We start from the raw sequence: 26899 nt of genomic DNA, 5'->3' as shown, positions 1-26899 counted from the left end.
GCCTTGTACTGCAAGGAGATCCAACCAGTCCATTCTAAAGGAGATCAATCCTGGGTGTTCATTGGAAGGTCTGATACTAAAGCTGAAACTGCAATACTTTGGCCACCTCATGCGACAAGTTGACTCACTGGAAAAGACTGATGCTGGGAAGGATTGGAGGCAGGTGGAGAAGGGGACGACAGGGAATGAGATGGCTGGATGGCGTCACCAACTAGATGGACATGAGTTTGAGTGAACTCTAGGAGTTGGTGATGGACAGAGGGGCCTGGCGTGCTGTGATTCATGGGGTCTCAAAGAGTCGGACACGACTGAGTGACTGAACTGAACTTATCCTTAGGACAGGCCTTGGCCAAACTTCCCTAGACAAATGAGCCTCAAATTTGTGTTTCAAACATTTCAGTTTCCTTCAATAGTCACATTCAGTGTGTAACACTTTCCACTTTCAGAGGCTGTCTGAGCCTAAACTCTAAACCCAATGCTCTGTTTTTTTTCCCTTCATTTCATTGATATTTCCCTCACTATAGTATTGTACTGTATAGCATACAGCACTTTGGTTTTGAGGGTTTTTTCCTCCTTTGTTATGAGTTATTTCAAGACTGTTTCTGAGAATTACACTTTCCTGTGATCATGGTCATTGCATTATTTTTAGATTTACCCACAAATTTTGCCTCTTTCATTATTTGCCTTCGGAAGCATATACATTTTTTATTTGCCTTCTCTTGAATTAGATTTGTATTTAATGCTTAGAGGAGGAAAAAACTGTATAGAATGAAGTAGTCCTCAGACAGTGCTGTAGCTAGGGGAGCTGATGGCTTACATCAATCACTTTGAGTTTTATTCTAGTTTTTACCAACTTTAAAGATAAAAATATAAAGGTTGAGAGAGAATGAGACTAAAGAGACATTGTGTTCTGACATTAAAAGCATTGGGGAGCCCAGCTTGGTTTGAGGGGCTGGGAAGGATCTTTGAGTGTCTCCTGTTTGCAGGCACTTTACAAACTTACTTAATGCTCTTGTGAAGTTCAGATCCCACTTTACAGAGGAAATTCAGGCTCAGAGAAGTGAAAATAACCTTGACCAAGGTCATGTGTGTAGCAGGTGCTGGAGCTGAGCTAACATGCTTCCCAGTTTTCCTTGGTGGACTCCGGAGCCCAGTCATCTACTCGCTGCATGACTGCTCCTCGTCCTTTGTCTGGGTTTCCTCATTTGTAAAACAGAGAATCAGGATGGAGAACTACGAGGTCTCCAGATGTCCCCTATAGTGTTAACACTCTGAGTACAGAGGGTGTGTGAGCATGATTAGAAGGATTGGCTGTTTATGAGCCAATCAGAGTTATTGGTTAAACACCTCTCTACCAGGCCAAGGCGGGAAGGAGAAGGTAAAGGTTAGAGAAAAAAAAAACAACAAACCAACTTGGGTGAGAAGTCTATAAAAACTGGGTGTTGCCAAAGGTTCATCCTATTTGGCAGCTGCTGCCTCATCCACAGCTTCTGATAGACCTAAGAGGACTCTCTTCTCTCAAACTGTAAGTAAAGAACCTCCTTTGTCTACCTGGAGAATACCAGGGAGTCAGAGGTTAGTGATAGCACTAAGCACAGAGAGGAACCTTTGTTGGCTTTTGTTTTCAGGAAAAGTGTGATGGTGATCTGTTGAAATGATTGTTTTCCTCTCTAATCATCCTGGTAGATCCAGACCGATCCAGTTACCAGCAGTCCCTGTAAGAGGGCTCTTTTGAGTCTTTGGCTTAGGGAAAACAGTGTGAATAGTCCTATTTGGTTAGATTCTACTCAGTTTTTGAAATGCCTGCTCATTTCTGCTCCTTGCATAACAACTGCTTATTCCAGTGATTTATTTACATATTTGTCTCCTTATGTCATTTTCTTCATTCTCTTCCCACACCTATTAGTACTTGCATTGAAGCTTCTTTGTCACAGAAGAACTCTTGGCTTGTTTTTCCCTTCATCTGCACCCACGGCTCAAATGAGGAAATGGAACAGGCCTCACAGAGCATAGTTGTCCTTTGATTACGAATTGTCAAACATTTCCCTGATTTGATACTTTATATAACATTTCCTACTATAGAAAATGTATGAAAATCCTGCAGCTTAAAATATTTAAGATAAAAAACTACTGATGTATTTTGCTGCATTTGTTCTACTACCTGAAGAATAGGCATGTTGTGACGATATGTTGCCTTTTAAAATAAACTTCTCTTTAAATAGTTGGGGCTTCCCTCGTCGCTCAGATGGTAAAGAATCTGCCTGCAATGCAGGAGACCTGGGTTCCATCCCTGGGTCTGGAAGATCATAGTTATCTAGAGTTCCATTAGCTGATGTGAATCCAGCAGGGGCTCCTGCTCTGCTGCCACCAACACTTAAAGCAAGGTTCATCTGCAGACAATCCAGGCCCAGGCTAGACCTGAGGTGCTGGGTTAGGGAACAGAGTATAGTTGCTGTAAATCTAGGGTTCCTTTGGTTTAGGTGCCAATTTAGAGGAAAGAGCAACACTCAGGTCTCTTTGTGAGCTGCTCTACATGTGTTCCAAGGCACCAGGGATCAGGCTGCTCTAGAGCGTCTCACTAGACTTGTCACTATGGAATCAGATACATAACAAAGCTGTAGGCATGTTCCTGCATCTGTATGTGAAAGTGCTACATGCAGTGCCTGACAATCATGGGCTTCCAGTGAATAAGCCCCTCATGTCTTCTTGAAAATCCACCTGTCTTATACATGGAGAAGCAAATGAATTCTCTACACCCTTATATTCTCCAGGAGTTAAATATTGATATTTTACACGTTATTATATTTTCAGAGAGTCTCTTTAAAGAAGGCAGAAAGAACTATACTACAGGGTTTCATCTGTTATTCTGCTGAAGAAGGATTGGAAAAAGAATTCCAAGTCATAAGCCAGCAGAATGTGAATTATAGTCCTAAAACATCACAACTGAGAAGGGGTATCAGACACATTCTTCCTGGGCCTGAATTTCCTCATCTCTAAAGTTAGCAAGGTTGCTACAGATACCTATGAGTTCACATGTAGCTCTGTTTTCTGTAGTTACCTTCTATTCATATATGTTTGTGCTCGCAACCTTCTCCCAGATTTGCATATGTATTACCAGATAATATGGGGCTTCCCTGGTGGCTCAGGTAAAGAACCTGCCCGCAATGCAGGAGACTCAGGTTTGATCCCGGGGTCAGGAAGATCCCCTAGAGAAGGGAATGGCAACCCACTATAGTATTCTTGCCTGAAGAATTCCACGGACAGAGGTACAGCCCATGGGTTCACTAAAAGTCAGACATGACTGAGCAAGTAACACTTTCACTTATACCTGTTAATATATTATGTTTAGTAAATAATGTAATATATAAACTTATTCACTGAGAAATAAAACATTAAAAAAAACCATAAAGTGAACTATGAGAGTCACCCCACCCTATTTCATTCCCCAGGAGTAAGCTCAGTGTGGTTATTCTCAGCTTATATAGACCCATAAACAGTATGTATGCATACCATTTTTGTTTAATTTAAAAAAGAGTGACATTATGTATTGCATACTTTTCTGAAACTTGCCTTTATTTTTTATTAATCATATAATGTAAAGAACCTCCTATCACACTTTTTAAAAAGTTGGCATGAGACCTCAGTAAGCAGAGGCTTACAGAGGACACAGAAATCCTTCTCTCTCATTACCCACTTCCAGCTAGCCTCCTCTCGTCCAGTGGTAAACATTAGCCTGTGACCCTGTTTTATGATTAACAGAGAAGCAATATTTGTGCTGATGTGGTACAGAACTTTAATCCCTCTGTAGAAGTTTAACTTCTCATAAACAGTATTGGTTCGATTTGACCTTTTCTCTGTTGTTTTTTTTTTTTCTAGTTGAGTCAGCACACTCAGACTGAAGAAAATGACTTGGTAGTAAACAGAAATATGGAAGTCCCTTAGGGAATTATTTTTTTAATTAAAAAAGTGAGAAATAACTGATTCCAGACATTTTCACAAAGCCTTATAAAAAGCATCCTCATGTTTATTATGTGATTCCACAAATACATTCTAAGCAACTACAGTGAGTAGGTTGCTCACTGGTCACATGTGATCCATCTGGCAGTGAGACAACCAGAACAGATATTACAGCCAGTTAATCCATAGTAAGTTAAGACTCAGAAAAGTTATCGGAGAAGGCGATGGCACCCCACTCCAGCATTCTTACCTGGAAAATCCCATGGACGGAGCAGCCTGGTGGGCTGCAGTCCATGGGGTCACGAAGAGTCGGACACGACTGAGCGACTTCACTTTCACTTTTCACTTTCACACATTGGAGAAGGAAATGGCAACCCACTCCAGTGTTCTTGCCTGGAGAATCCCAGGGACGGGGGAGCCTGGTGGGCTGCCGTCTATGGGGTCGCACAGAGTCAGACATGACTGGAGCGACTTAGCAGCAGCAGCAGCAGAAAAGTTATCAATTTGCCCATGGTCCTAGTGAGGAAGAGGCAGAGCTGGTCCTTGAACCCAGGTCTGTCTGCTTCTGTGTAAATGTGTCAGATATTTATGAATTGGTAATGTGGTGTGGGGTTAATGATACATAGCTCAAGGATTTTTGGTACTCTGGGGGGAGTCACCAAGGACATTAGAGTCACCCAAAGGCCTGTTCCTTTCTCCAGTCTCACTGTTTACGTGGAAGAGGGAGTATTCCTCCTTATCCCAACATGTGCCTTATTAGCTATTTGTCCTTGGACAAATAATTAAACTATCTTACATTCTTTTCTTATCTATTATATGGCAGAGCATGCAGAAAAGGGGGAAGCCTGGCTCCCTTTTGAGATTATTGTGAGGAGTGTGCTTTATAGTGCATATAAATCAATTAGCAGAGTGCATGGCAATAAATAGCATGATTTTTCTTTCCTTTTATTAAGGAAACATTATTTTTTTGGTATTTTTCAACTCCTTCATGACAGGAGAAAACTTTAGAGGAGAAATCTAAGCTGAGAGAGAAAATCTGTACTTTGGCTTGAAGTTCAGCAACCTCAGGTTGGCTTAAATCTGACGTGAAGATCTGGAGATCTGGTCCAAAGCTAACAGTCCCTGACTACAATTTAGGAACTAATATATAAACAGGGGGAATACTATCTTCGGGTGGCTGGGATATAAAGGGCATTGGAAAATTATCTTTGTGATTATTGCCCACTAACCTGTCCTGGTACCCCAGTGACAGCAATGTGGTTCTACTCTTGGGGTTAAGTGTTGAAGTGAGAGTAGCCACAGTGAGTGCCATCAGTTATACCTTGTCAGGAGTAACTTCAGTAGCCACTGACTTCTCTGTCAAGGGATAGAATACTGACAGCTTGCTTTGAAAAGACACAGAAAATATCAAGAACGATTTGCCATGAGAAGGACAACTGGGTGGGGGACTCTGCCTCATCCTAGGTGGGACCTTGGACAAGTCAGTTAGCTTCTCCAAGTCTTAGCTTGTTCATTAATTAATGAAGATAATACATGTTCTCATTATCTCATTGTTGAATGGATTTAATGAGAACTGAGGGGTCCCTTAGTTTCCAGGAAGTAGAAAGCACAGGGCCTCTACCCTGTGAGTGAGTATATGAGGGGAAAGGAGGAGACCACAGGGAAATCTTCATTGCCATTTTTTTCTTTGATAATCCAACCTATTCTAACATCCAAGATGAGAGTCCTGTGAGCTTGCATTTTCAAGACTAGCCCTAAGTGGCAGCAAACAGGAGCAATGATCTTCTTCAGGTAACCACTACTGATAAGTTGCTTGGGTAGAGGATTTTTAAGCCAGAGTCTGTCCTTGCCAAAGCAATGAAGCTGATAATTACTGGAGCAGGAATCATCACATGATGGTGGCATCCTTGAATGCCAACATCCAGCCCAGAGGTTAGGAAAAATCCTCCCCGTCTGCCCCAGATAGTCTCACAGGTGGTCGAAGATAAGAAAAAGGAGACGCACTCCACCCTCTATGTCCCAAAGCTAAAGAGAGGTCAAATTCAAGGCCAAATGGTAGCTTCTCCTCTTAAGCTTGCTGCCTAGACGATACTCTGGTGGGACTATAGGTGAACAGAGTAAAGTGAGGAATGGCCACAGAGGCGGAAAGCTTCACTATCCTGGCCTCAAAGTCAGCCAGGGCCCCTGATGGCACCAGGATCCACAGACTAGAGAGACAGTCGATTACTGCCATGACCCCTGTTTGTCAGATTTAAGCAGATCACTCATTAGGTGGTTGAGTTTTAAGATCAGTCATCCCAGTGATTTCCTGAAAGACATTCTGTTTAGGATCACCATGACATTTGGCTTCCCACCTTCATCCATTATCGCTAATTGCAACTACTTAGGCTTCAAAACAGAACAGACCTCATTTGTTTAGCTAGTTGTAGAAATGGGCCGGAAATGTCAGAGGGGCCTATGGGGCTTTTCTGCACACCTGCTGTCTTGGGCATGAATCCATGTGAAAGACCCACAGTTCAATTCACAACTAACTCTCCTACACTCTTTTCCAGACCTGTCACCATGGCCCACCAGTTTCCAGCCCTCACTTCAGAACAGAAGAAGGCACTCTCAGAAACTGCCCGACGCATTGTTGCCAACGGGAAGGGGATCCTGGCTGCAGATGAGTCTGTAGGTGAGTGTAGGAAACATCACGCTACATACTCCTGATTCTCCACTTAGCAAAGGCAACTTGATCATATTCTTTCTCCTCTCAGAGGAAATAAAGGTTTATGTATATAGGAGGGGGAACAGAAGACTCAGTAAGCACAGACCTTTTGTGTCTTGTCATCCAGAAGGCAGATTTCTGAAAACCAAGTGAACAGGCTCAAGTCCTACATCCAAGCTGTAGCAAGGCCAGGAACTCAGTAAGAAGGATGAGACCTCTGCCGCTGATGTGAAGTCAATGTAAAGCCAGTCAAGGATGGGCGGTGAGAGCAGCGAAGTGTCAACATCAGGAATGGGGCAGAGCTTGTGGCTGAGAGCAGCTCAGGATGGCACAAGGCAGGGCCTCAACAGCCCCCCGACAAAATGACAGGAGTCAAAGAAGTCAAGAGCCTGCCTAACCGCTCCATCCACTGTCTATACATCTGGTCAGATCAGGGCTGGACCAGGGGAGAGCTGAAGAGGCCTGAGGGCCTTGCAGCCCCATTTTAACACAATGTGGCATACAGCTTGATGACACACCCAGCACATGCGCTTCCTCACCAGCATCGTGACAGCAGCCAGGTTTTTTCCTGGGGAGACAAAAAAAGAGAGAGGAGCTCCGAGTCACTCAGTCATGCCCAACTCTTTGGGACCCCATGGACTGAAGTCCACCAGGCTTCTCTGTCCATGAGATTGTCAGGAGCTCTGAAGATCTGAATGAAAAAGAGCATTGCTGTCCATCCTGGTGAGGATCAGTGGTTGGTATGGAGGGGGATGGCAGGGAAGCACCAGCCTGCTCCTTATGCTGCCTTCACCTGCCCATGTAGGCACGATGGGGAACCGCCTGCAAAGGATCAAGGTGGAGAACACGGAAGAGAACCGCCGGCAGTTCCGCGAACTCCTCTTCACTGTGGACAGCTCCGTCAGCCAGAGCATCGGGGGTGTGATCCTCTTCCATGAGACCCTCTACCAGAAGGACGGCCAGGGAAAGCTGTTCAGAGACATCCTCAAGGAAAAAGGGATCGTGGTGGGAATCAAGGTGAATACATCTCGCTCCCATCTCACCATAGCCACACTCACAACACAGAGGTTGGGACAGGGCCGAAATCAGGAGCACTCTCATCATCTAATTGCTCTTCTCACTCCTTTTCCATCCTCACCATCCCACTGAGAAACAGATCCTCTTCTAGACCTTTCCAGTACCTTCTTCTTTCAACCATTTTCCTACAAAGAACTTAATCTTTGTGTCTCCATTTTCTCATTTTTAAAATGGGAATAATAGTACAGCCACTATGGAGAACAGTGTGGAGATTCCTCAAAAAACTGGAAATAGAACTGCCATATGATCTAGCAATCGCACTCCTGGGCATACACACCGAGGAAACCAGAATTGAGAGAGACACATGTATTCCAATGTTCATTGCAGCACTGTTTATAATAGCCAGGACATGGAAGCAACCTAGATGTCCATCTGCAGATGAATGGATAAGAAAGCTTTGGTACATATACACAATGGAGTATTACTCAGCCAATTAAAAGAATGCATTTGAATCAGTTCTAATGAGGTGGATGAAACTAGAACCTATTATACAGAGTGAAGTAAGCCAGAAAGAAAAACACCAATACAGTATACTAACGCATATATATGGAATTTAGAAAGATGCAAATGATAACCCTGTATACGAGACAGCAAAAGAGACATAGATGTATAGAACAGTCTTTGGGACTCTGTGGGAGAGGGTGAGGGTGGGATGATTTGGGAGAATGGCATTGAAACATGTATATTATCATATGTGAAACGAATCGCCAGTTCAGGGTTGATTCATGTTACAGGATGCTCGGGGCTGGTGTGCGGGGATGACCCAGAGATAAGGGGAGGAGGGAGGTGGGAGGGGGACTCAGGAAGGGGAACTCATGTACACCCAGGGCGGATTCATGTCAATGTAAGGCAAAACCAACCAATATAATATTGTAAAATAATTAGCCTCCAATGAAAAAAAAGAAAAAAAAACCATCAAAAAAATTTACATAAGTAAAAGTTTAGATTTTAAAATAAAAAAAAAAATAAAATAAAATGGGAATAATAGTACCTTCCTCATAAGGGTCTTATAAAAATAAAGTGAGCTTGTAAAACAGTGCCTGTCACACCATTATTATTTAGTTCATGATAGTTATTACCCTTAAAACACTTACTGTTCAACTGTAACTAGGTCTTCCAAAACTTCATGAACTTCTCAAGAGTGATCATCTGTATTTGTTGAGTGCTTACAACTCCAGGCGCTCATCTACTCCTCCTCACAACCTGTAGAGATGGACTCAATTATTATCCCTATTTTAGAGATGAGGCAAGAAAACAGAATTACAGGGTAGTATAACTTGTCCACAGCAAGGCAAAATTGGAGCCAGTTCAAACCCAGACTTCTGCCTCTTGGGCTGATGACCATAGCCTCTGTTATGTTGACAGGAGAGGCTGCATCCCTATTCCTCTTAGCTCCTGTAATAGCACAGGGCTTGATATGTGCAGTGCTCGATAAATATCTCTGGAGTAAATGAATGAATCATTTAAAGGAAGTGGCTCTTACCGGCACCTCTTCATCTCGGGTGCCATCAGATTACTTCTTGCTTCTTAAGCTCCAGGCCTGTACTTTTCATACTTGCCATCCTCTTAGGGTTGATACTCTAACACTGTTCTTTCCAGATAACTTCACTTCTACTGTGGAATGAATTGTGTTCCCTCAATGACTAACGTACCTTCCTAATTCAACTCCTTGGTTTGTGAAAGATGAGAACTACTATTAAGCACCAGGGGCTCTGCTTGTATTTTCCTGGGACACCTGACACCTGCTAATTGTTAATTATTTATATTCACAGTTAGACCAAGGAGTTGCTCCGCTGGCAGGAACAAACAAAGAAACCACCGTTCAAGGTGAGGATTTTGCCCACTGGTATGAATCATGCCAGTATAGACCAGAAATGAAGACAAGCAAAGAAGTGATGGAGGGAAACAAACTGTGAATATCACATTAGTTTTAGAGCCACACACCTGTTCTTCAGCCCCTGCTACTCTATTTAATAACTGTTTGCCCTCATGCTAGTCACTTAAATATTCTGAGTCTCCATTAAAGTGGGATAGCAATATCTACTTTGCAGAATAGTTGTGGGGATTAAAGTAGACACTTCACATAAAATGCTTATCACAGTGCCCTGGACAGAGAAGATACTTTATACTTGGGGATATTATTTTAGAAAAATCTAGCAACAGTACAGAGGAAAGATCCAAAGGTATGGGATCAGACACACTTGGGTCTGGATGATGCTTCCATCACTCACTAGATAATTTTGCAAGGTTTATTACTGCCCAAGAGATAGGTATAAACCATAGCATTGGGTTAACTAGGCAGACTTTAAATCTCAGCTCTGTCTCTCTTTGGCTATTCAAACTTGAAGTTACTTTACCTCTCAGAGCCTCAGTTTTTGAATCTGTAAAATGAATATACAACTATGAGTTATATGACTATTAGGTTGTAACAGTATAGCAACTATTAGAGTTGTTATGATTATTAAATGAGATAAGATGTGCAAAATATTTAGAATCATGCCTTGGAACACAGTAAGTACTAAAATATTAGTTTCCTTTACTCGTCTTATAGAGTATACAGTATGTATATCAAAATTAAATTTATAATAAACACAGATCTTTTGACTTAGTACTGGGATGTTTATTTCTTTGCTGGATGTTTTGGGTCCTCAAGTTCTGTGCCTGAATGCTAAGCAAAAGGGGAACTCCTTCACTTTATCAGTAGCAGTCAAGGATGCAAAGAAGCCTTTCTCTCTCATGACTTGCAGGGCTTGATGGCCTTTCTGAACGCTGTGCTCAGTATAAGAAAGATGGTGCTGACTTTGGGAAGTGGCGTGCTGTGCTGAAGATTGACAACCAGTGCCCATCCCATCTTGCTATCCAGGAAAATGCCAACACCCTCGCCCGCTATGCCAGCATCTGTCAGCAGGTGCTCTTCGTTACCCTTGGCCTCAAATACAGTAGGCAAGAGTTTTCTTCAAAGCCCAACTTCCTAATTTTACTGTAGCCATACATCCTCCTTCCTTTTCTCTCACCACTATAATCTGATGGCATGTTTTTTTTTTTTACTGCTTATACTAGGTGTGGTAGAGTAAGATTTGGTTCCACAAGTCAGCTATGAATACAAAAGGCAAACATAATCAAGTGTGGCCTTCTACCAAAGCACTGTAAGCTGAGTCTTGAAAGCAATCATCTCTTGAGGCCAAGGCATTCGCATGTCTATGTTCCACCTTGGCCAAGGACATGATCCTCTTAATCCCCAGCTCAAGGGTGACAGCCTTGATCTGGTTCCAATTCAAATAATTTGTTGGAGGATGGTAGCTTGATGCTAAAATTTCCAACCTGTTGCAAAGTGCCTCTGGGATCCAACTTAAGTCTGATTTGCTTGAGTGGGTACAGTGCTAGGGTTACCGGAATTGTGGGCACTTGGAGCTTCCCAATCAGAATTGAAAACATTGCTTGAATTCCTTAATTAACTCATACGAGAGGCATCTTTATTGGTGATTTAAGCTTTCCTGCCCTAAAAGGATGACATATAGGTTCTGAGGTAGCTAGAATAGTCTCTAGAACGATATACAGAAATAGAGTTTGCATTTCTGTACCCCATTTCCAGGAAAACTTTTTTTTTCTCACTATTCTTTTTTGGCTAAACCACAGATGCTCACTAGATATCCCATTAAATTTATTTTCATTGACTTTAAGTCATTTATATGATATTTCTCCATAAGGGCTTCACCCTGTACCAGTTGGAATGTTAAATATCTTAAGGAAAAGATCCCAGTGAACAGAGTTTCATTCCGTCCCCTCCATTTTCTCTTTAGAATGGTCTGGTACCCATTGTTGAACCAGAGGTAATTCCTGATGGCAGCCATGACATGGAACACTGCCAGTATGTTACTGAGAAGGTAAGTCTTAAACATAAAAGTTCCAATGCCTGTGAAAAACTCTGTTTTTAAGTAACAGTTACTTATATATCAGCTGTTACATGTGAAGTATTCTATGGTTAGAATCATTATGTAGTGTTGAGAAGGTAAGGAGGTATTATCAAACCTTCCACTTTGGGGGGCACATGGTACACTCCTTGTGAAAAAGCAGAAGATCTGCATTACCAAGACTAGAGCTTAAGCATCCATATTCCCAGCTGTGGGACCTGGGCCAAGTCATATTATCTTTTTGGACCTCATTTCCATTATGTTTAAGAGATTTTAAAATAAGATGAGGCTTCCATGAGAAAAATGTAATTAGAAGGTGATTTTTTCACGTATGACTTTCTAAATTAGCCACGTACATCTGTAAGAAAGCAAGAAAGTCCTCAAATTCTCCACTTGCAAAATGAGGTGGACTGAAATGAGCTCTGAAAGCACTCCTGTCTCTAAAATTTATATTTTTATGATCACTCAGCTTCTATGGGGATAGAGAATGGAGGCTGATTTGGATGTCCCCAGCGAATTAAATCAAGGCAGACTCAATTGACCAAAGGGAGTAATGGGAAGGAAGCAGTGAGGGGCTTCTGGGAAGCAGAGCCATCCAGGTAGTCCATGCAGTGAGCAGTTAGGGGAGGGGCAGCAGGGATAGGCTGGCTTGGCTGTGGTTTGCAGGCATCACCCTGACTGAGCCTAAGGGCTGATTGGGAAGCTTCAGCCAAGCAACTTGTGGGAATTCCTTCATCCTCCTTCCCTGCAGTGTAGAAGCGCCATGGTCAGATGACTCTGTGGCTGGCTCTGGGTTTCACCTATGTGAGTCTTTTGCCCTTCAGGTCCTGGCTGCTGTCTACAAGGCCCTGAGTGACCATCATGTTTACTTGGAGGGCACCCTGTTGAAGCCCAACATGGTAACTGCTGGACATGCCTGCACCAAGAAGTATACTCCAGAGCAGGTGGCAATGGCCACAGTTACAGCTCTCTACCGTACTGTCCCTGCAGCTGTTCCTGGTAAGCTTTTCTTCTTCTCTAACATGAGGTCTCAGTCCTCATTCTTTGAAGGAGTGCCAGAGCATTTGCATGTGTCCAGTACTCTCCTTCCAGCCGTGAAACAGATCTCTGCTGTCTCACAGGTAGCCAACACTCCCCCCTCAAACTCCATGATGCCACCTATCCTGAGTCCATCAAAATACACACAATCCATTGATTTCCTTGACATTTCACTGCCCTCTTATTTACTAAATCCCTTCTCTCCTCAGCCCAGCTAGCCTCAGCAAAGGCAAGCTAATTTCTCCAACCTAGTCCCATGCGAATCAAGTGGGGAAAAGATTGAGACATGACGTTTCTTTTAGGCTCCTTGCTTGCTTTCTCAAGCAGGGTACACAGCCAGGATTAGTGGAGTGGAATGGCTTCTCTCCTTCCAGGCATCTGCTTTTTGTCTGGTGGCATGAGTGAAGAGGATGCTACGCTCAACCTCAATGCTATCAACCTTTGCCCTCTACCAAAGCCCTGGAAACTAAGCTTCTCTTACGGACGGGCCCTGCAGGCCAGTGCACTGGCTGCATGGGGTGGTAAGGCTGAAAACAAGAAGGCAACTCAGGAGGCCTTTATGAAGCGGGCCCTGGTAAGACACTTTTTCTTATGTACTTAATCAACTGGATACTTGGGACCTGGCTCTCATTGCTTTCTTCAGGCCATGATGGACTCCAGAGGGTGTCTGCCAGGCATTTGACATTGTGGCATTAGAGCTTGTAGGAAAGTCAAGGCTGGAGAGAGTTTTGAACTCTCCACACAGGGAGTATAATCGATGTTAGGAGATTGAAGGACAATTTCCACAGAGACACTTTAGAGGGACAATGAGAGGGCCAAGGAATGAACATGGGATAGCTTTTGTTTTGGGAAGATGAAGAGAAGAAGCCACCAAGACAAGCAGTGATAATATACATTAAGATGAACTAAGGATTCTAGGAACAAACAGAAGGAAGTTTCAAAGGGTCAATAACAGCATCCTGCAAAAAGGTTAAAAATGAAGGTGAGAAAAGGCTTTGGAGATACTGGCATTGAAGGGCATATCAATGACCCTCAACAAAACGGGTTCAATAAAGAAAAGGTACCCATTCAAGATGCTTGTCAGGAAAAGACACAGAAAGGTTACCAGGAACGAGGACAAAGAAGGGTCTTATTCAACTACTAACATTCCTTTTTGAGAACCTATGAACCAAGGATTGGGGTGAACAGAGCAGACAAGTCAGTGCCTTTAGGGGACTTAGAGTTTAGCCAAATAGGAAAGAGCTTGGCATGTTTAAATGTAAAGCAGAAAGATCCAGAGGAGAGATTAAAGATTAGGAAAGGACAGAGACTTAGAGGAAACAGAACTACATGAAACAAAATGTTAAATACAGGTGGCAGAGTTGGTCTTAGAAAGGAGGAAAGAGATAGCAAAAAAGAAACAAAATGAGTTTGGAATCAAGTCTGTAGAGGTGGAGAGATGCAGTGGCTGATCACTGATTACAGGTGACGGCATCTGTTGAGAGTGATAAGGGAATGGAGATTTCGGTCTTCACAGTGGGGACTTGGAATAGTTGTTGAAGTGGTTGCTGGGAAATTGACCAGAGGTTATGGCCAAGCATCAAGCAAGGTGCAGTTGAAATGAATTTGTTTAAATCTAAATTAAATTAGATCCTGAATGTTCCTGGCAGCTCTCAAGCATGTAGGATGATTCAGATCAGCCTAAATGGGAAAGAGCAGGGTTGAAGAATCAGAGATGGAACAAATTTGAGTGATAGCCTTATCCAGCTTGCTGATGATGATGAGAGGGGAGCCTGGGCAAAGAATCAGGCGTAGCCAAAAGTTTGATGATAAGGCATTGAAGGAAAGGAAGGCTACAGAGAAGCTAAGAACATCGTCTCAGAGGTATAAGAGAGGTGTGAGATTTTAGAGGCAGTGCTTTACCTTATGATGATGATGGGTGTGGCTCTGCTGGTGTGTAGCTGATGAGGTGGGAAGATACAGCAAATATGATGAAGGGATTATGCAAGTAAGGGTTATCCACACAGAAGAAGGGATGCTAAGCTTGTCATCTAGAACAGTGGTTCTCAAGCTTGAGCATGCATCCAAATCACCCGAAGGGTGTGTTAAAATGCAGGTGGCTGGACCCAGCCACTGAGTTTCTGATTCAGAAGGTCTGGGGTCAAGCTGGAGAATTTCCATTTCTAACAAGTGCTTAATTAGGTCCATGAAACCTAACTTCGAAAATCACTGTAGATGTAGAAATAAGTCCTGGAGAGATCAGAAAATGGCAACAGTTACTTGAAGACAGGTACTGCTAAGTGGCATTTGAGTGTTATGACAGGTTTCATAATTCTGAAGTCAACTTTAATTGGAATTTACACAGGGTATCAAATGATATTACAATAACAACTACATAAAAATTATGTATTCTTATGGACAAATATATGTAGAGAATGTAAAACTTATTAAAACATTTTTTTTTTCTTTTTGCTATAGTGAAGCTTCAGCTACACTTGCCTGACGTTTGGCAATATGTCTGGTCAGTTTCCTAGCAGACTAGTCAACAACTATTCCAAGGTTCCCAAATTGGAACTGAGATTTCCTTTTCCTTATCACTGTATGAATGAGAAGTTTCTCAACTTTAATTCCTAGGACGGTTGTTGCAGTATTGCTGGTGCTAAAAAGAAACCTTAGTTACACAGAGTTCAGGCTTGCCTGAGAAATGCTCAGAAAACTGGGATTTTTAAAAGGAAGTAAGGGTAAAAGCATAAAAGGAAGGAATGGTATCAGCAGCAATATTTTGCAAAACCACTGTATGGAAGAAAAATCTGCATGAAGGTGTAGCTGGTTTCAAATGAGAAGCGAAGAGGGTCAAGCTCAGGTTGCTCTAACTCGGTCTCCTCTCTCATACTTGTGTTTTAGGCTAACGGCCAGGCAGCCAAAGGACAGTATGTTCACATGGGCTCTTCTGGCTCTGCTTCCACCCAGTCGCTCTTCACTGCCAGCTATACCTACTAGAACCTGAGGCTGACCAGCTTGGCTCTGGCACTCTAGGTGTCTTGGTAGGAGGGTTGAACGGAAACGACTTTTCGACTGACCCTGGAAATTAGATGCAATTAGGTTGCAAACTACTGGAAACACATGTTAATTTCTTAGACACAGTGGAAAAAAATCAGTTATGGAAACATAAGTCTGAATATCAGGGATCTGATGAAATCTCACCCAAATGGTTTCCTTACAACGCTTCTAGCCCCCACACCCCAAAGTGTCTATCTAAGAAAAGAACAGACTAAAACAGAACCAGCTCCCCATCCGGATCACCAAATGAGACACCTCCCGAGCTGAGGGCAGAGAAGCACGTCTTATTAAACAGCCTTAGCAGTGGTAGGTTAAGAAGGAGACAGCTGCAACCCAAAAATGAAATAAAATGTTCTACAAACCTTCGGTTTGCATCAGGTTTTACTTTGTGCTCTTGCTTTCAAAGGACTTGATACATTTCATTACCTTTGACTCTACAGACCTGAGTGCCATTAGCGTCAGGATCCTCAACATTGGTTACTCATTGGATTAACCTGGCAAAATTAAAAAACCCAGGATGCTCAGGCCACGTTCCAGCCAAGTTTGAGACCTACCAAGCTAGGTTTCATGTTTGAGGGTATTTAGAAATGAAGGCTATTCATAATGTGAAGCAAGCTACATTGTAAAATGATTCCAAACAACATATGGAGTGTAATAAAGCAATCACTGTGACGTGGATGCTTGGAACACTCCTCATCAAATGGCACAGGTTTGGTCATACAGGACTGCATCTTCGTCTGCACATCCAAGCACACCACATAGTTTTGCAGGAAGTAATATTCACATAATTATGCTTATTGGCTTCTGATATTCAGAATTAACCTATAAAAGCATTAAAGACAACAATAGTTACAAGAGAGAATTTAATTATAACTTTGGACAACATAATAGTAATGATTTTGGTGAAAAGAAAAAAGTAATGTTTTAACTGACAGGAGCTGAGAAATTCAAGGGGGAGAAGACATGGAGGAAAGCAAAGAAAACAGTAATTTACTTAATGGAGTCAGGCTGCTACCTGAAATTGATGGATTAAGAGAAGTGCTTTAAGTCTATTAAAATACAAGGGAAATGGATTTAATCATTAAAATATTCCTACCTATAACAAAAATATAGGAGAAGGTAGTAAACTAAATTATTTGTCTGGAAAACAAAATTTTCTAAACATTACTTAGAGTGGATAAATTTGGAAGTAGAGGCATAAACATATGATTTAGAGAAATAAGACGGAATTAATTCAAAGGGATTTCTGAGGAAAAAGACTTGGGAATGGGACACAGGGAAGATGTTTACTTATGTGCTTCTACAACGTTTGAGTGTTTCTTTCCATGTGGCTGTATTACTTTTCTAAAAACAACTACTAATATATTCATATAAACAATTCAAACCTACTTAGAGGTTATTTAATCCAAGGCTCTCATTTTACATATGATAAAACCGAGTCTAGAGAAATTAAATTACTTGAGACAGTCATATATTTAGGGGTTTAGGGTAAAGCTGAGAGATTAGAATTTAGGTCTTTTTCTCCTATAATGGACACACGGTCAGGGAGGAAGGTAAAGGCAGGGCAAGAGGCTGTGTTCAGTGTCTCTGCTGCCAGCACTATAGATCTTGTAGACTTCTTTTTGCATTCATTTACTCAATCAGCAAGCAGTTGATGTGCTAAACTGTCCTAAATGCTGGTAACACTTGATGTGACAAAACTTTCCTGCTTATTCAGCTTCCCTAGTGGCTCAGACAGTAACGAATCTGCTTGCAATGCAGGAGACATGGGTTTGATCCTGGTGTTGGAAAGATCCACTGGAGAAGGAAATCACTGCCCACTCCAGTGTTCTTGCCAGGACAGAGGAGCTTGGCAGGCTACAGTCCATGGGACTGCACAGAGTCAGACGTGACTGAGTGACTAACATTTTCATTTAAGTTGTAAAGAAAACCTCTCAGATTCTCATATATCAGTTCAGTTCAGTTCAGTCTCTCAGTCGTGTCTGACTCTCTGCGACCCCATGAATCACAACACACCAGGCCTCCCTGTCCATCACCAACTCCCGGAGTTCACTCAAACTCATGTCCATCGAGTCGGTGATGCCATCCAGCCATCTCATTCTCTGTCGTCCCCGTCTCCTCCCACCCCCAATCCCTCCTAGCATCAGACTCTTTTCCAGTGAATATGGTTGGGTATAAATTTATAATCAAGGTTGAGCTATTTATGTCTTTTTGTCAAGGCTGAATTACATTTCACTGTGGGTGAGGATTTATATAGTGAATTTCCCCTGGCTATCTGATATATTTTCCTGACTACAGTTGTCTTTGAAATCTCAACCCCAGTCATTTCCTTCACTCACAGTAATATGAAGACAAGTGTTGCAAACTTCAGTTCCTATCAACTGTGTGGCCACTGAGTAAATGTATTCGTTGTGTCCTAGTTTTTGGTACACTGTCATATTTATTCTAGGAGTTATTGAAAGTCTACTAAAAATAAAACTTGGTACCAGGCACTGAAAGTAAGTAAGAGCAGTTTCAGCTTTAGAGTAGCTATGATATGTGCATACCAAGCAATTAAATTTGAGTAGCTAAGCCAGAAACAGAAATGCCACTGACTGTGGGTTGGGAAGTGGGGAGGAGAGTCTATCAACATGGCTGGGTGCAGAAAGGGAGGAGGTGACATTTACTTTGGACATCACAGGATGGCAAAAGCAAAGGAACTCTTAGAAAAGGAACTGCCTTTGTATGAGGAAACATTTGAATAATTCACTGGGAGGAGATGGGGCTTTGAAGGCATAAGTAGCAAAAGCTCAGGTCACAAAATAATTACTGAATGCTGGAAGGAATAATAAAAAGGAATTTGGTTTTGCTGTGAAAAGGAAGAGGGAGAGAAGTGAGGGAAGAGGCAGGGAAATGACAGAGGGGAAAGAGAAGGAAGGGAGAAGCAAGGGCGATGTGGAACTGTGGGGAGTTCTAAAAGACTTCTGAGAAGGAGAGAAATATCAACCAATCTAAACATATTTGTCTTCTTGAGAGGAAGGACTGAGTTTCACATACGAGTCCACATCATCCTTCACAAAACCAAGATGCTGAGATGATTCATAATGTAAATTGATTTAGCAGAAGCCAACTGTAACAGAATATATGCTTCTAAAAACTTGCAGAAATCTTGAAGCAGGCTTTGGGCAAATCAGAAATGGGACTTCAAGACCATATGGTCTAGCTGGGCTGGGGTAAGAGTCTCCAGCTGACACTGACATTTTACTCACAGCAACAATGGAGGAAACTGGCATCCAGTGTGCTAGGGAATTGTTCAAGGTCACATAACCTGTAGTGAGGCTTAGGCTGGTGTGATTTGCAAAGTCCACTGGGAAGGCAGTACTCATAGGGAAGCACAGGTTCTGGAGTCCGACAGTCTAGGTTCCAACGCTGGCTCTGCTGCTTCCTAGTCATGTGACTTTGGACACCTTATACAACCTTTCTGTGGTTCAGTTTCTTCCTCTCCAAAATAATAGTATCACAAATTAGTGAAAGATTAAATGAGTCAGTACATCTCAATGACACATTCAGAATCTCTTATCTACAATTCTGAAATCCAAAAAGCTTTAAAAACCAAAAATTTTCTCAAAAGTTTGCAGTAAATTATTTGGTGACAAATCCTAACTCAAGAATGTGATCTTGATTCCACTTGATGGGAAGCAGAGATGTGTCTGATGATAGGTGCTGACTCAGACCCTGTAGAGGGGATGATGAAATATATAGCATAAACATATATTTGCTCTCTAAAATATAAAAAATTTGAGTTGTGAAATATATGTGTTCTCAAAACTCTTAAAGAATGGTGAACCTGTTTTTTGAAACAATATCTGCCATACTTCTAGAATAACAGATGAACTTTCCATGCTCTAGAGTCCCAAGGGCTCATGTAATGCTACGAATTCTCTAAGCATATTTTTTTACAGAAGATAAATTAAGAGACAGAAGTAACAGCAAAGCTCAACAGTCAGTTACAGCTCTATTTTCATCATGTGAATATGGTTTTCTGGCTATAACATACTCTGTCCTAAGGCTCCTGAAATAGTCTAACACTCAGTACTGGGTGTCACTATATGCAGACATATATAAAATCAGTCAGCAAGTATTCATCTAGCACTACTTGCTAGCTACCATCTATGCTTGGTGCTGGAAAAATACTATATCATCCTTGTATGCTTACCATTGAGATGAGGAAGGCAAGGATACAGTTAGGAAACAAAATGGTATAAAATAATATGCTAAATTACACTGGTATAGGTAAGGTGCTGAAATCAAAAGAGGTGGTATGAATTGAAGACAGCTTATTGCTAGTTGTATGATCTTTGGATCTTGAGTCTCAGTTTTCCCATCTGTAAAAATAGGTTTGCTGTTAGATTAGCAATATAAGTGCCAGATATATGTCATGAATAAATATTTTATTTTTTCTCTGTCAGTTGGCTCTTAAAGAATGGTAAAGGCAGTTGAGTGGAAGTGAAGGTGAATTAACTGTGTCCTGATTAGAGTACAGATTGTATATTTTGAGGAAGTTGTGGGAAATTAGATTAAAATGGTGAGGCTGAGTGGAGTGGCACAGTGGGGCGGGAGAGCAGACTGGGCAGGGATATTAGGAAAAGTTTTGCCTTAAAGTAATGAGAAATGGGGACCCGTGAGTAATCTTTGATCAGGGAATAACAGAAGAGTATTGCTGAAAATTAGTTTTTATACTGTAGAATATTGGGAGGAAACTGGGAGTCAGCTAAGTGGGCATAATAGCAAATCAACATAGAGCCAAGCCTCTGGGTGGTAGAAGTCAGTGAATGGATGTGACATCTTTATTTTGATTAAAAAAATATTTATTATTTCCATTTATTTGGCTGCACCGGTCATTTGGTTGCAGCACTCAGGATCTTTGCTGCAGTATGCAGGATCTTGAGTTGTAGAAAGTGGGATCTAATTCCCTGAGCAGGGATAGAACTTAGGCCACCTGCATTGGGAGCGTGGAGTCTTAGCCACTGGACCTCCATAGAAGTCCTTGACATGACATCTTTAGATTGGGAAAAACAACAACCCCAGACTCTCCTTATGTAGCATAGCTATTTACCATCCTAATAAATCTGTTTTACTGGAAATTGAAAGGCAAGCACTGGGACAAACAAGAATTCAAAATTCTTCTACTTCTCAAAAAGAGGCTGACAGACATGCATAGACTCAGCCCTTTGAGTATGGTGCCACAGTGAAATATAGAGCATCTTCTAAGCACAGCACTAATTCTTCCAGTTCAGTTCAGTTCAGTCGCTCAGTCGTGTCCGACTCTCCGTGACCCCATGAATCACAGCACGCCAGGCCTCCCTGTCCATCACCAACTCCCGGAGTACACTCAAACTCATGTCCACAGAGTCGGTGATGCCATCCAACCATCTCATTCTCAGTTGTCCCCTTCTCCTCCCGCCCCCAACCTTTCCCAGCATCAGAGTCTTTTCCAGTGAGTCAACTCGTCGCATGAGGTGGCCAAAGTATTGCAGTTTCAGCTTTAGCATCAGTCCCTCCAGTGAACATCCAGGATTGATCTCCTTTAGAATGGACTGGTTGGATCTCCTTGCAGTATAAGGGACTCTCAAGAGTCTTCTCCAACACCACAGTTCAAAAGCATCGATTCTTCGGCGATCAGCTTTCTTCACAGTCCAACTCTCACATCCATACATGACCACGGGATAAACCATTGCCTTGACTAGACGGACCTTGGTTGGCAAAGTAATGTCTCTGCTTTTTAATATACTATCAAGGTTGGTCATAACTTTCCTTCCAAGGAGCAAGCGTCTTTTAATTTCATGGCTGCAATCAGCATCCACATTGATTTTGGAGCCCCAAAATATAAAGTCTGACACTGTTTCCACTGTTTTTCCATCTATTTCCCATGAAGTGATGGGACCAGATGCCATGATCTTTGTTTTCTGAATGTTGAGATTCAAGCCAACCTTTTCACTCTCCTCTTTCACTTTCATCAAGAGGCTTTTGAGTTCCTCTTCACTTTCTGCCATAAGGGTAGTGTCATCTGCATATCTGAGGTTATTGATATTTCTCCCATCAATCTTGATTCCAGCTTGTGCTTCTTCCAGCCCAGAGTTCCTCATGATGTACTCTGCATATAAGTTAAATAAGCAAGGTGACAATATACAACCTTGACGTACACCTTTTCCTATTTGGAACCAGTCTGTTGTTCCATGTCCAGTTCTAACTGTTGCTTCCTGACCTGCATACAGGTTTCTCAAGAGGCAGGTCAGGTGGTCTGGGATTCCCATCTCTTTCAGAATGTTCCACAGTTTATTGTGATCCACACAGTCAAAGGCTTTGGCATAGTCAATGAAGCAGAAATAGATGTTTTTCTGGAATTCTCTTGCTTTCTCCGTGATCCAGCGGATGTTGGCAATTTGATCTCTGGTGCCTCTGCCTTTTCTAAAACCTGCTTGAACATCTGGGAGTTCACGGTTTACATACTGCTGAAGCCTGGCTTGGAGAATTTTGAGCATGACTTTACTAGCGTGTGAGATGAGTGCAATTGTGCGGTAGTTTGAGCATTCTTTGGCATTGCCTTTCTTTGGGACTGGAATGAAGTAGTTCACAGCAACCAGGGGTATGCTGTAGTCCGAGGTCTCAGGAGTGCCCTCTGCATATGTCCAAGGTCAAGGCGTCTTTGTGCAGCCACTTCCAGATTTTCCTTGTCCTGCTCTGATTTTCCCAGGGGGAATTTACAGGCCAGAGTGCAGTTCTTGAATCCAGGGACACAATGACTATCATGTGATAAAGAGGTTTATCTCAGCCATTGGACTGATATCAGAAGTATGTTCTTGAGAACATGGCTCTTGGACTGAAAATAGCACAGGAAAATTATTAACTATGTTTTATTTGTGCAAGATGTATCAAAACTAGGTGTATCAAAACTAGGGAAAGCGGGGTGTTTTTTTTTACTCGCAGTCTTTCTGCTGTGGAATACATATGACTTACTGTTCATTTCCCAGTGAATGACAATAAAGGACTGCCTGGTGCCACTATATAATTAATACCTGGCAGATATTTTTTAAAAATATATGTTAATTGGACTTGTCCCATTTGCACAGTATATATATATGTCCTTTTTCTATTTGGCCATGCTTCATGGTTATAGCTCAGACAGTAAAGAAATTGACTGTAATGCAGGAGAGCTGGGTTTGATCCTTTTGTCGGGAAGATCCCCTGGAGAAGGGGATGGTGACCCACTCCAGTATTCTTCCCTGGAGAATCCCATAGACAGAGCAGCCTGGTGGGCTACAGTCCATGGGGTCACAAAGAGTTGGACATGACTGATCTACTAACACATTGTTATAGAGAAAGCTTTGGTGGTGGTGGTTTAGTTACTTAGTCATGTCCAACTCTTGAGACCCCATGGACTATAGCCTGCCTGGCTTCTGTCCCTGGGATTCTCAAGGCAAGAATACTAGAGTGGGTTGCCATTTCCTTCTCAACTCACCCCTACCAATACCAAGGCCACAAAACATTTTTGAAGGAGGTATAGAAGGAAGATGAAGGATAAAAATTACAAATGAGGAACAGTAACTTGAAAAAATGATTGGAATATCTTTTTTAAATTGAAATTTACTCTGCAAGCAAATATCATACTCAACTGGGTATGCTGTGTGTGTGTATGCCCCTAAATTTGCTGCTGCTATCTTCCTTTTAGGAAGACAGATGAAAATGAGAGGCCTCACTCGTCAAAATTACAAAGAAATGGAGTAATACAGTAGTTAGCTTCCTTTTTTTTTTTCTTTTTGCCACCAAAGACTCCTTTCACCTACTCTATTTATATATTTGGCCACACTGCATGTCTTGTGGGATCTCAATTCCCCAACCAGGAATTGAATCCAGGCCCATAGCAGTGAAAGGGCCAAGTCCTAACCACTCGATCACCAGGGAATTCTCTCACCTTCTCATTTTAAACTGTTATCTACTGTGATGAAAATTTTATATTTCAATTCTGGTTGACTAAGAGATATCAGTGAAACATTGTTTCTGGGTATGTCTGTGAAGGGGTTTGTGAAAGAGAGTTGCATATTAAGTCTGTAGACTGAGTGAAGAAGATTGCCTTCAATAATGCTGAGTGCATTATCCAATTTGTTGAGGGTCTGAATCAAGCAAAAAGGTGAAGGAGGGCAAATTTGTTCTCTGCCCAAGTGGGGCATCCATCTTCTCTCCTTGGACATCAGCGTTTCTGGTTCTTAGGCTACTTTGGATTCAGATTGAATTATGCCATTGGCTTTCATAGTTCTCCAACATATGGACGGCATACCATGGGACATCTTGTATTCTAATCACATGTGCTGTGCTGTGCACAGTCGCTAAGTCATGTCTGATCCTTTGCATCTGCATGGACTGTAGCTTGCAAGGCTCCTGTGTCAATGAGTTTTTCCAAGCAAGAATACTGGAATGGGTTGCCATTTCCTACTCGAGGGGATCTTCGGGACCCAGGGATTGAAGCTGCATATCTTGCATCTCCTGCATTGACAGGTGGATTCTTTACCACTGTACCACCTCGGAGCCCAATTCCTATAATCTATCATTCTGTTGTTGTTTAGTTGCTCAGTTGTGTCTGACTCTTTGCAGCCCCATGAACTGTAGCCCACCAGGCTCCTCTCTCCATGGACTTTCCCAGGCAAAAATACTGGAGTGGGTTGCCATTTCCTTCTCCAGGGGATCTTCCTGACCCAGGGTTCAAACCTGCATCTCCACACCTCCTGCATTGCAGCTAGATTCTTTATTGCTGAGTCACCAGGGAAGCCCCTATCTATCTATCTATCCTATTGGTTTATTGGTTCTTTTTCTCTGGAGAACCCCAAAAGATCTAATTAATATTTTGCTTCATCTGCTTTAACCCTAATTTTCTTTCTGACTGTTCCATGTGTTAATTCCCACAAGGAATTTGAATAATGCCATAAAAGCCAATGCAGGAGGCACAAGAGATGTGGGTTCAGTCCCTGGGTTGGGAAGAGTCCCTGGAGTAGGAAATGGCAACCTGCTCCAGTATCCTAGCCTGGAAAACTCCATGGACAGAGGAGCCTGGAGGACTAGAGTCCATGGGATCACAGAATTGGACAAGACTGAGCGACTGAGCACACACATTAAAAGTTCAGCCTTTTCCTTCAGCTGGGCCCTAAACAAAACCCCAAAAGCCCTCCCCAAGTTTTTGACTGGTTCTTTCCCATTGTTCCTAATGGCTACTCAAAACTATCACTATTAACAAGGTTCCCAACTCTACTCCTTATGGTAGTCACCCTTCTTCCTTTCCTCTCATGAATTTGACTATTTTTGGAAAATGGGTCATCTCAAGTGTATTCCATCTATTTCTCTTCCCTCAAAGTGAAAGTTGCTCAGTGGTGTCCAACTCTTTGCGACCCCATGGACTATATACAGTCCATGGAATTCTCCAGGCCAGAATACTGGAGTGGGTAGCCATTCCCTTCTCCAGATCTTCCCAACTCAGGGATTGAACCCAGGTCTCCTGCATTGCAGGCAAATTCTTTACCACTTGAGCCACCAGAGAAGCCCTCTCTTCCCTCAGCCAGACACTAAATCTGTACTCTTTCCTTTTCTCCCAATTGGGAGGGAAAAAGCTGCCACAGTAAGTCCTTCCAATAGGGCTAAAATTCATCTTTGCTTATCTAATAATTCAATTTTCAACTGCTCTCCCTTATCTTCAGTTTCTCCCTCGTTTATCTATTCAGAATGGAAAAATACTCAATTTTTCTCTTTAAAAATTTTCCCTTTTTATTCCCTTTTACAGACCAGTAAAATTAAGAATAATCAAAAAAGGGTTGTCTTTTTTTTAACTAAAGACTTATAGTCGCAGACCAAAATTACTATTATTTCATGAAAGGACTTTTTTTATTTCTAAGCGGGGCATTATTTTAGAATAAGGTTAAGGTCTTGAATCAATTTAGCTTTTTTACAAAGACATTATATTGTCCTTGTTTGACCATTTGAATGTAGAACAGTTACCTTTTCGCCATGAATTTACAGTATTTGAGAACTGATGTACTCTTCAGACACTGTTTAAGCCCCTGAAAACTGGCTCTGGTTTCAGAAGCTGCTCTTACAGAACTCACTAACGACTTTCTAACTGTCCAATCTAAAGGACACCCTTCAACCCTTCTTTGACGTCTCTGCAGCACTCTTCCAGGTCACTTCCCTGTACCAGTTATCACTGTGTGCTGGGTTTCCCAGGTGGTGCCAGTGGTGAAGAACCCACCTACCAATGCAGAAGATATGAGATGTGGGTTTGATCCTGGGATTGGGGATTCCCTGGAGGAGGGCATAGCAACCCACTCCAGTATTCTTGCTTGGAGAATCCCATGGACAGAGGAGCCTGGCAGGCTATGATCCACAGGGTTGCAAAGAGTTGGACATGACTGAAGTGACTGAGGATGCACACACTGGGTTTTCCACACTTCTGGCTGTTTCTCAGTCTCCTTTGAATCTTTCCCAGTCACTAAACAAGACTGGACCTCACGATTCTGCTCTGGATTTCTTATTTTCTCCTTAAATCTTAATTCATTTCTGTGTCTAAGCACAGGTGAATTCCTAAATCAAATTCTAATCCAGATCTTCCCTATGCACCATATCCACATCTCCAATTATCTTTAGACATCTCTCACAGATAGACCAAACATTACATGCTCAAAAACTTGAGTAATTAATCTCTTTCCACACCCGGTACTCCTTCCTCCTCCTCCACCCTCATGATTGAGTACCAACCAGCCAAACCCACCTTGAATCTTTACTCTTCAGCCTTTCTAATCCAACTAGCAATCAAGCTTTACTCTGCGTTTTTCAAGTTCATATCCTTCTTCCATCTGGCCTTAAAGACACCACGTCTCAACAATACTACTCTTAAGAGACTCTTGAAGTTAACATGGAAATGACAGCCCTTGAACCCTTACTTTGTGGAATTTTCTGAGGTTAAGATCCCCAGATCAAAGAAAGGTCAAGAACCAGTCTTTCCCCTCCTATTCATTTCCACATCACTTCAAGTTAAAATGAAGGCACAAGATGTGTGTATATTTGGAAAGGTACCCAAGAATCTGGGGTACCCATAGTATTTCTTAAGCGGAGTACCAGTTATTTAGGGGTTTACTTGTGAAAATCACTG

General features: G+C 42.1%; 1 protein-coding gene across 2 annotated transcripts; it reads left to right on the top strand.

The window, feature by feature from the left end:
- Nucleotides 1-1476: 1476 nt before the first annotated feature.
- Nucleotides 1477-16060, top strand: ALDOB (aldolase, fructose-bisphosphate B). 2 transcript variants are annotated; one of them, XM_088838210.1, is made up of 9 exons: nucleotides 1477-1525; nucleotides 6510-6631; nucleotides 7470-7681; nucleotides 9514-9568; nucleotides 10489-10649; nucleotides 11542-11625; nucleotides 12477-12651; nucleotides 13065-13264; nucleotides 15574-16060. In XM_088838210.1, exons 2-9 carry the CDS (start codon nucleotides 6520-6522, stop codon nucleotides 15667-15669), a joined length of 1095 nt encoding a protein of 364 aa, XP_088694336.1. In that variant the 5' UTR covers nucleotides 1477-1525; nucleotides 6510-6519; the 3' UTR covers nucleotides 15670-16060. The 2 variants fall into 2 exon arrangements, with proteins under 2 accessions (XP_088694336.1, XP_088694335.1); XM_088838209.1 differs by lacking the exon at nucleotides 1477-1525 and having other exon boundaries at nucleotides 6400-6631.
- Nucleotides 16061-26899: the final 10839 nt, after the last annotated feature.

Source organism: Moschus berezovskii, chromosome 7, assembly GCF_049115385.1.
Source record: "Moschus berezovskii isolate FMDL1 chromosome 7, NW_MosBer_1.0, whole genome shotgun sequence".
In the NCBI taxonomy this organism is placed as follows: Eukaryota; Metazoa; Chordata; class Mammalia; order Artiodactyla; family Moschidae; genus Moschus; species Moschus berezovskii.
The sequence above is the reverse complement of the archived record's forward strand: the minus strand, read 5'-3'. Positions and strand labels throughout refer to the sequence as shown.

Coding starts and splice junctions, on each gene's coding strand:
- ALDOB (XM_088838209.1), top strand. CDS start 6,400: ATGTCAGAGGGGCCTATGGGGCTTTTCTGCACACCTGCTGTCTTGGGC. Junction 7,682..9,513: donor GGATCGTGGTGGGAATCAAG/GTGAATACATCT, acceptor TTATATTCACAG/TTAGACCAAGGAGTTGCTCC. Junction 13,265..15,573: donor CCTTTATGAAGCGGGCCCTG/GTAAGACACTTT, acceptor CTTGTGTTTTAG/GCTAACGGCCAGGCAGCCAA.